This window comes from Chanos chanos, chromosome 1 (assembly GCF_902362185.1).
Source record: "Chanos chanos chromosome 1, fChaCha1.1, whole genome shotgun sequence".
NCBI classification, from domain to species: Eukaryota; Metazoa; Chordata; class Actinopteri; order Gonorynchiformes; family Chanidae; genus Chanos; species Chanos chanos.
The window spans coordinates 22,576,828-22,587,210 of NC_044495.1; the positions used below are offsets into that span (position 1 = coordinate 22,576,828).

At 39.1% G+C, this 10,383-nt stretch overlaps 1 protein-coding gene across 1 annotated transcript in view; it reads left to right on the forward strand.

Moving 5' to 3' along the window:
* Positions 1–10,383, forward strand: part of iqsec3a (IQ motif and Sec7 domain ArfGEF 3a) — a 74,230-nt gene that overhangs the window by 55,692 nt on the left and 8,155 nt on the right. The window contains exons 7-10 of the mRNA XM_030778115.1: positions 2,551–2,717; positions 4,641–4,780; positions 7,833–7,958; positions 10,345–10,383. The exon at positions 10,345–10,383 is cut by the window's right edge and continues 61 nt beyond it. Of these exons, the coding sequence (XP_030633975.1) occupies positions 2,551–2,717; positions 4,641–4,780; positions 7,833–7,958; positions 10,345–10,383 (472 nt within the window). The remainder of the gene's footprint in view (positions 1–2,550; positions 2,718–4,640; positions 4,781–7,832; positions 7,959–10,344) is intronic.

The window sequence follows — 10,383 nt, forward strand, 5'->3', positions numbered from 1 at the left end:
TTTACCGAATGATGACGTCAGAATTGCTTCAGCCACTGAAACTGACTGTATTTATGTGGAGACATTACTTCACTGAGGGGATTAGGACATGTGTGAGACTCTAACATAGTATGGTTTGCCATCTAGAGACCCTTCTATAATACATATCTCATTAACATCTAATGTTATATCAAGTTTGTTCAGTCAGCATTACTGGGAATACTAATCCTGTATGGTAGCTGTGATGGCATGTTTCATGTCTTTGTATTAATGTCAGCAATTAGAGCTTGGATTCTGCTGATGTGTTGAAAGGGAGGCACTTTTGTCAGTATAACTGGAAATGGTAGAAACATTGCAATGTCTTGGATTGCAATGCGCTTGTGTGTGAGTGAGAGCAAGAGAGGGAGAGAGAGCGAGTGGTTTATAAATAACTGTGATTGCATAACATAACCCAGGCTGTCTGTTCCTCCCTCCCCCGCTGCTGCCTTTGATATTTCACCACCCAAAAAAAGAGAATGAGGAGAAAACAAGGATCTGAAAAAAACCCCTAACACATAAGGGATAGAACAACGCCACAGAATAGTAGATCTTTTTTTTCTCTTAATGAATGAGGAGAAGATCTGTGATTGCTAAGCCATATGTGTTTCTCAGACTTGTGACACTTAAAAGAAGCATTAGCACTCGGCATCTCATCTGAGCTATTTTAGAGCCTGAGTCTGCTGTGCTATCAATAGAATGCACTAAAGTGCAGCCTAATTACTATTTCATGAACAGTCGTTTTGCCTGTTTGTTTGTATTCTCTGCCACCAGAATGGAGGTTGTTTTATCAGTGCCCTCTTGTGTAACCACAGTGGCTGTGCTATTTAGGACTGAAGATTTAGATACATTAAATTCCACCCTCAGAATGGCTTTGGTCTGTTGAGAACGTCACCTTGACACTTTGAGTTTAATTCTCTGTCATTGAAAAGATCAGGAAGGGCACAGTAAAAATGAAGAGAATGGGACAGTATAGGCTTCAGTGCCACATCAACATTGATATCCTGACCATATTCACACGTGTTCCCATGTTCAACCAAATTAGGATTCAAGATTACAGAGCAATACACATACACATGCATTGTGTGTGTGTGTGTGTGTGTGTGTTTGTGTGTGTGTGTGTGCGCGCGTGCGTGTGTGCGCGTGTGCGTGCGTGTAATTATAACATAATCTGGCCCTCTGAGATGTAGATTGCAATCATCCAGTTCAGTGGGTGCATGTCTTCTGGGGAAGCACCATACCTGGAAATTATGATTTATTAATATGAAATTATAGTCTTTACTTGAGTACATGCCCTCTAGTGCCTCTTCTGCATAAATAAGAAACATACTCATTCATGGAAAAGACATGATTAATTTTTAGACATAAGGCTTTATGGAACTGTGTGTCCTTTATTCTAGGTATTTCAGTTATGTTAAGGTGATATGTGTCCATATGAAGGATGCTACCATGGCAGTATACTGTTTGAGAGTGCAGCTGTAATTCTTTTCAATGAATTCGGTAAGAGAATTAATATTTCTCTTGCATCTATTTTTTTATCTAACAGTCTTAGATCTAAATATAAAAATGTATTCAGTTTACCCCCATAAATATGTACTGTGTACCATGTAAACATTCCTAATGTGTAAGAAAAGCAAGGGTTTTAGCTGTGTAATGACAAATGATATAAATACCTGATGATATAACAACTGACTGTTACTATATACCATTCATTTAGGATGTTCAGTATTATCCTAGTGATGTGATCAGTAACAGAATCAGGAACAGTCTTTGTGTTGTATAGAGAAGCTCTGAACTCGTCTCACTTTTCTCACTAACAGTCGGATGCAGTTATTGTTGACTGTTATGTGTAATGACAGTTTCTTGAGGGCAGATAGATAGAAAGTGGAATGTGTAAGAGTTTCTAAGAACAGTGCTGAGATACACGTGTCCCCATCTCTGGTCTTCCTCATCTATCAGATGTCTTCCCCTCTTTACTGCATATGCTACTAACCTCTATTCTCGATGGCTCATCAAATTAGTCTCTACTTGACTGTTTCAACTAAAATATGGACTCCCTCAGTGCCTATATTAGATTAGATTGATGAAGCACCAAGGGGTGTTTCCCCTCCTATTTTCTTCACAGCTCACAGACAGACTGGATTTAAGGATAGGCTGAGGGATCTAGATCAGCAGTGACACAGGCTGTTTCATCTTTACTACAGAAATGCATGTGTAAGGACTTTCATATTTCTGTTTTCCGTCCACGCTCGTAAACCTAGCCAAGCCTGCCAGATTGCTTTAGTTCTGCTGCTTGCCCCGGGGACTTAATTTACCTGCTCCTCTGAGGAGATGTGACGGCATGGAGCTGACCCATGTTAGCTGTAATGCTGGCCCTTTAAGAGAACTTGTGTCAGAGGAGTGACTGCCACGTGTATGGGACAAGCTCAGAACTAGCCAGTGATGTCAAAGTCCTTAAACATCTGGTCTCTTTTAAAATGAAACTTTCTCTTTCTCTTTTCCTCCCTTTCTCTTTGTCTCTCGCATCTTTTGCAGTCAGCGGTACTGCATGTGCAATCCAGATGTGGTGCAACAGTTCCATAACCCTGACACCATCTTCATCCTTGCATTTGCCATCATCCTCCTCAATACAGACATGTACAGTCCCAACATCAAACCGGACCGCAAGATGATGCTGGAGGATTTTATCCGGAACCTTAGAGGTGAGTATGGGATGAAAGAAAGGAGGGAAAGGGAAATCAAGGGAACGGTCGTGTGGGAACAAGATGGGAAATGTAGAAATTGCTGCAGGAGCTCGGAGGGGACGACAGGTGTTGAGAAGAACGTTGAGGTGAGGTCAAAGAAATGGAAAGGCAGGGCTTTAACATGTCAGATGAATCTTTTTCCCAAGGAGTATGTTCAAACTTAAGCCTATTCAAGGAACTTAATGATGTAACTTTAACACAGATCATTTTTTATTCAAAATTTGCACAGAATAGCAGAATTTTTCCGCCGCCTTTATTTTTTCTATTTTCATTTGAAAGCATGAGGTTATTGCCAATATTGCCAATATCTGAAATGCTGCAGTGTCATAGCTACTTTGTCACAGAAGAGTCAGACAGGAAAAGAATCGATAGAGACCAACTTTAATGGGTTCATCAGAGTGAGTCTTAATAATTAGTTTAGATTGGAAAATCAATTTTGGCATTTACATATGCTGCATGATTGGCCTTTTTTTTCTTTGTCCTTCGCTCTCTTGTCTTCTTGTCTTCTCTCCAGCTTGCCCTCTCCTTCCTCTTTTTCAATATCTCTACTTTTTATTTTTGCTGTTTAGGTTGGGTAGAGATAGCTTCATGCTACATAATTTACTTGGCTAATTGACTGGGTGAAACACAATTAGGAGACAGAAAAGGATGTTAATGAATGTCACTGGAGTGTGCATTAACTTAATTAAAACAGACCAGAGATGTCAAAAGCATCTCTGTGTAAGTGTCATCTGACCCCACACTGTACACTTTGATTTAGTCAAACAAAGCAGCCCTTGACTGACCCACTCATACAAATTGATTACTGAGGGAGCAGGACAGGAAACAGACACATCACGAAGCGGAATGTTCTCTCTCTCTCTCTCTCTCTCTCTCTCTCTCTCCCTCCCTCTCTCTGTAATCTCCTCTCCTCTCTTTTTATCAGCTGGGAAAGCAGGATAGCAGAGTGGATGGAAAATATAGAGAGACAGATTGTTAAATATTGATGAAAAAGAGACAGGAAGAGTGGCAGAGAGAATAAATGAGAACAGGAAAATGTGTGTGTGTGTGTGTGTGTGTGTGTGTGTGTGTGTCTTAAGTTTCCTGCTACCTTGGCTCACACCATTGGCCTGACCTGTGCTCTCTCCTCTCCTTTAAATGACTTGTTGCCCAATCTGTCTGTCTGTCTGATGCAACAATGTCTCAGCATATCTGTATAATTAAACTTTAAATATATCACTGGAGTCCTCATTCCCCTAATGTCCCAAGCCTCATTCAGTTCCCTCTGATCAGTTCTAAATCTAAATGGGTTTCATCTCATGGACAGCGTTTTCGGTCAGTATATAGACTTTTATTAAAAGAACATTGTGTTCTATTGGAATCTGACCTTGAGTAAGGGACATTCTGAAGTATGTAGGAAGTGCTGAACTGCAGTGTAGTATCTCTCTCTTTGCTTCCTCCTTGCCTCTTCATTTTTTTCTTCCAAAAAAATATTAATCTTGCGACTTCTCTAGCAGCTATTTCTTACCCTATGATTGTGTCTTGGGTGTGTGTGGGTGGCAACTTCCATTAGGCTCTGTGGCTGTCCTGGACATTTGGGTTACAGAATCATGCTAACATGCAGGGGCATGAGCACACACGCACACACACACGCTCACACACAGGCTCATTTAAAGACGTGTTGTGAGGCTCCATGAGAGCATTTGTCATTTTAAATTTTCTCTCCTCTTTTTCTCAGAGAGTGAGCCAAACTGGAAACATTAGATATGCACTGGCAAAGAGTGTGTGGGAAATCTATAGCAGAGTAAATGTGAGTGGAGAATCTGTACTGGATGTATATATTTGTTTTTGTCTGTGTGTCTGTTTTGTCTATCTGCGTGGGTGTGACCGTGTGTTTCTCAGGCGTGGATGATGGAGCAGACATCCCTCGAGACATGGTGGTAGGCATTTATGAACGCATTCAACAGAGAGAGCTACGCTCCAATGAAGACCACGTCACCTACGTCACCAAAGTGGAGCAGAGCATCATGGGCATGAAGACTGTGAGTGAAAAATTCTTAATAATGGTCCTCTACACTTTCTACAGAATTACTACAGATAGAAATATTCAACCCAATATTCTGACCAATCAACTGCAACCTAATGTAAAAACACAGACATAAATTCAATATTCTATTCACTGATGTTCATAGGGATAAAGCATGGAATGTCCTCAGAGGTTATGATTAAATAATACAGCACAATCTTGTAATGACAAAGTTACCAGCTCTGTCCAGTATTGTACCTTTTTGTACCTATTGTACCTTATGTGTACCTTAGATTGACCAAGGTTGTCCAAAGCATTTTGTATGAATAGTGTGTACCTAAATAACCTAATTAAACTAAACAAAGATGGATCTTTCATCGCTTCTTTTCTCCAACACATTCACATGACAAAGCCTGAGATTGGCTTGACCATCAGAGAGTGGTCAACACCTGAGACAGAGTGAGAGAAAGTGTTTTTGCTCAGTTTGTGTTGGCAAGTGATATATGAACACATTTCTGAAGACATACAAACTGTTGTCATTGTCTAAGCATTGATTAATAGAAATGGAGAAACAGCCTGTTCTTGCTGAATCTATAATTTATGTGCTTGTGTGTGTGTGTGTGTGTGTGTGTGTGTGTGAGCATGTGTGCAAGTACAGGAAATATTTGAATGTGAAACACTTCACGGACTTTTCATTACTGACCATGGCCCCCACGGAAGCTCACAGACACTCACACACAAACACACACACACAAGAGAGATAAGAGAGAAACAGTGCCCACATCCACTTTGATGAGTAGTGCCTGCAGCATAACTGAGGTTTGTTAATTTATGCTGCAGTGAAAAGGGTGTATACAGTTATGCATATACAGCTATACATATCCAGCTACATCTATACAATTATACATTTACAGCCATGTAATTACAGCTGTGCAGGGGAATACCATCTTTTTATATAATTATTTCACCCGCTTGATCATCATTCATGAGACAGGCTCCTAGTTTAAATATACTTTTAGTAAGAGGTTTGCCAAAACATTTTTTTTAGAATTGCTGTTTGCTTCTAAAGCTTGTCACTGATTCCGCATGGTTTGCCCAGTGTGCTCGTGAATTTGCCTCTCCTGAAAGACAGAGGGATGTTCTGGATCATTGTCTGGCTTTTTATTTTGTAATCTGCTTTGGATAAACTGCACAGAGAAACCGTGTCTCCTATGAGAAGACTAAAGCTCATGCTCTCATCACAGTCCAGTCTTCACTCATGCCCTTATTGTTTCACCCGCTCTCTTTTCCTCTTTTCCTCTCTCTTGTTCCCCCATCCTCTGCCTGTCAGTGTCCAGTTTCTTAGTACACCTATATCTTTTTCACTCTCTCTTGAGTGAACTCCTTAAACCACATAAGCCATTTTGTAGTAAACGGATGGATAGACAACACTGAAATTAAAATGAAGCTCAACTATATACCTTCTCTCTCTCTCTCTCTCTCTCTCTCTCTCTCTCTCTCTCTCTCTCTCTCCTCTTTCTATCCCTCTTTTTCCCTCACTCACTCTTCCTCTTTTACCTGTCTCTCTTTTAACATTAATTTAGACCAGGATGCCTGACGCTGTCATTACAAATGCTTTTTGGTAATCATCATTATTTTGTTCCATGAACTTAATACAGTACATTGCATTAATCTTTCATAGAATCCACTGACACAAGGATATTTCTGTTAGAGAGGAGCCAGCTGGAATGGTGAATTAGGATTAAATTCATTAAAATAAAATGTAATTCAGAATTTGTGCAGCTTTAGAGGTAGCTGCTGTACAACGTCCTTTAATGAACTTTTTCTTTAAGCTCATTGAAGTTAAAAATCAGTGTACGCCTTACTCAGTTGTTACTAGTTGTTACTGTCGGCACAACAGTTTGAGGCACTTTTTTCCCCTGGGTTCAGATACCGTGTGTTTGATATGACAAAATCAACTTTCAGTATCAAAAACTCAAAAGTTCAGGCTTCAGTAACACTGACCTAGACTAGGTCCACATGTAGAAAATGAATTTGAGTTACATACTTCATATGCGTTGAGGCAGGCTAGGTCTTAACTTGTTGCTCCATTGAACAGCGAACTGGTATAAGGTATCTGTATTCCTCAGGGTTCTTCTATTTAACTCCAGGCCAAAGGACCAATATTTGCACTTTTCTCCTCTCGCTCTCATTTGTGTACACAAACTATAGATTTCACCTCAGTTTCTCGCAGCATCAGTCCCAGTATTACTGTTTGCCTTCTCTCTGCCCAAGCGTAAGCCTAATTGTGGTTTTATTATCAGATGAGAGCAGGAGAGAGATGGTGAGTGAGTTTCACTGGGCTGGAGGCTCTAAAGGCACACAGAGGATGCCCTGTCACACACAGATATTAGGCTGCTCTCAGCAAAGCCAATGGAGCAGAAAGTGATCAATACGACCTGGCCACTCAGGCTTTAATAAACACTGGAGCAGAATCTTTTTGTACCCTCTCTAACAAACACACACACACACACACACACACACACACACGCACACACATACACACACGTTCGTTCACATCCCTTATTCATTCTTTCTTTTTTCCCTGGTCCAGCTGTTGTGGTGTAGATCTTTTTCCAGTGTGTTTGAATATACTGTGATTTAAGAAATGTATATTGCGGACGTTGCTACACACACACACACACACATACACAGAGTTTAGGAGTGCCTTATGAGGACCATATCTCTTGTTTGTGTCAATCAGCACTGTTGTCTGACGTCTGTTTCCTTAGTAATGACTGAACAGATCAACTTTAACAGTGGCGTTCTCAAAGATATTTCCCTCTTGGTGCAGCTGGATTTGTGAGGATGTATGAGATGGAAGAATACAGTGATCCAATGTATATGTTTCCAATGTATATGTCAGTTATCTTTCTGCTCGAGAAGTCTCAAAAAGCATATTTCGGATTAGATTTATATATATTTTATATATAAATATCATTCATCTTTGTTTTAGACAATGAAAAGTGGCATTATTTTTCATCTACTTGAAAGTACATATGATTTTTTGTCTATATGTTTACCTGTAGGTTCTCTCAGTGCCCCATAGGAGGTTGGTATGCTGTAGTCGCCTCTTTGAAGTAGCTGATGTCAATAAAGCCCAGAAGCAAGCCGCTCATCAGAGGGAGGTCTTCCTCTTCAATGACCTCATTGTGGTAAGACTCTCCTTTTTCACTGGCCCATGGAATTTTTCTCAGTCAAGCTTCATGGGAAATGTAGCTTATTAGATCTTTTAAAAATCCCTGTTCCAAACCTCATTTCAATCAGGAGGTATTACCTTGGAACTTTGAATGTCGTCTCTACCGACTAAGGCGCGTAATTACCAAGTTCCTCCTCTGAGCTGATGAATGTTATTGCTTTTTTCCCTCCACGGTGTGCCAATTTGGATGTGCTCACTTGTTTTTTGTGTTTTGTAGCAAGGAGGTTTCAGAGCTATTTATTCAGTAAAACATTATGCTTAACAGTGTACTTTCAAGCATACCATACAGTTCTTGCCTGCACTGGAAACAGAGCGATGTGGACAATGATGAAGTCTTTCCTCATTCTCAACCGTGTGAATAAGTCATTATTTAGTCAAAGTCAATCAGAATGGGTCCTGATATTAACCAGAGATTATACATCTATAGTAATTAATGTAGCCATTAGGACGATTCAGAGGTTATCTCCGTGAAGTATTAAACTACTCTCATAATTACAAGTTCTCATCTTAATTTTGATGTAAAATTGAGGGGAAAATAAAATTGTCCTTTTTTTACAGAAGTGATGATAGTAATTGTGCCTGAGAGAAACTATTTTAAATGCTGATTTAGATATAACGTATGATTTTTCTGGAATGAAAAGGTTTTGATTTGACATAAAGGAAAATGTCATAATTACTCATATCTCTATTCCTGTTTTTTCTCCCCTAAGTATTAGGGAATAAAGACTGAGAATATGGAAAAAATAGTGGAATCTCCCTGGAGCATCTGATAATTAAATGTAATTAAGTTTATTTGAAGACACTCTCTCAGCAGCTCCCAGGCTTAAGTTATTTAATGTTTTGCATTAATTGTGAGGAGACATTTATTTGTGTGTTGACTGATCATTCTCCCTCTATGTAGCTCTTCATTCATCTCTGTCTGTCTCAGAGTGATGTATAGATTTAATAGTAGGTTGCTTAGAAAGGACATACTGAATACACTCCTTCTCTATTTTTCTCTGTATCTGTCCTTCTCTTCCACACACACACACCTTATTCCCTGACTTGATATTTAATTTTTGAGCAGCATAAGAGGTCTGAGTTACTTAGGAAACAGTAATATTGTAAACTGTAATCTGTAAACTGTGTCTAGGTTCCATGGTTCACATAATTTCCCATGGATTCCAAATATATCTCATTTATTATTATTATTATTATTATTGTTATTATTATTGTTATTGTTGTTGTTACTATTATTATTACTCATAACAACAACAACAACAATAACAATAACAATAATAATAATTTTGTTATCATGATGTGCGTAGTTGTTATTCAGTGGGAAGCTTGGGTCTTCCACAAACTCATTTGCCAGTTTTCCAGTTACAAACAGTTTCAAAACAGATACATTAATACCACCTTGATAGGCAAATTTGGCGTTGATATGGTTGAAATCATACAGAAGATACCGAGGTTTCGTGCTGTTGTAGACTAACATCACCCAACATAGATTGCATTGTCTCTCATGTATCACTGAAAACTTATAAACTAAAATGTCATTTAAGATACACAAGATTGATTCTAGTACAGTCATCTTAAGCTCTATGTTCCAGCACTGTACAAACTAAATTTTTTGGTTTTAACTTTTAATATTCAAACTTTGAGTGCTAATCAAAGAATAGAATCTGTGGTTTTGTCCCTTAATGGTTGTCCCTTTGTGATACTGGGAATATGAACTTATGGTGAACTTGTATTGTTGAGATTAAAACTATTCAGCTAGCTTCACCTCATTAAGATGTTCTGATGTGTTAATGTGCTGACGTATGAGAGTACATCACTTTCTAATTTCAGACACAGTGGCATTTGTCTAAGCACCACAATATCTTGGTTGTTTCTACCTGCTGTCTCTGGCTGAAGCTCTCCGTCAGATGTGCTTAGATGAGTTGTGTCCACATGTCCCATCAATCGTACTTTTCTTTCATATGCTGAGATGCATATTAAGATGCATCTTATTGAAGTGTACATATTACGCATGAGCTTAAATATAGTTCAGAGTGCAGTGTAGGTTACTTTTTTCTGAGCGCACAGAGAATGAGATTGTACTGTCACTACAGGGTCTCAGTCAACTCAAAGTTAGCGCAGAAAACAATTAGTATCATCAAAGTAGTGTATGCCTATTGATATATATTTTCATACACTTTAATACACTTTTATCGCTTAGAGCTTTTTATACCCGGTGGAACGCTGAGGCGTAGCCATGTCAGAGACAAAACTCAAACAGCTGTGGTAGTCATTAGGAATTTGTTTCTCTGTCTGTTAAGTGAGTGTGAGAGAAATCATTATTACACTGTTTCGCCCCTCAGATTTTAAAGCTGTGTCCAAAGAAGAGGAGCTCTGCTGCC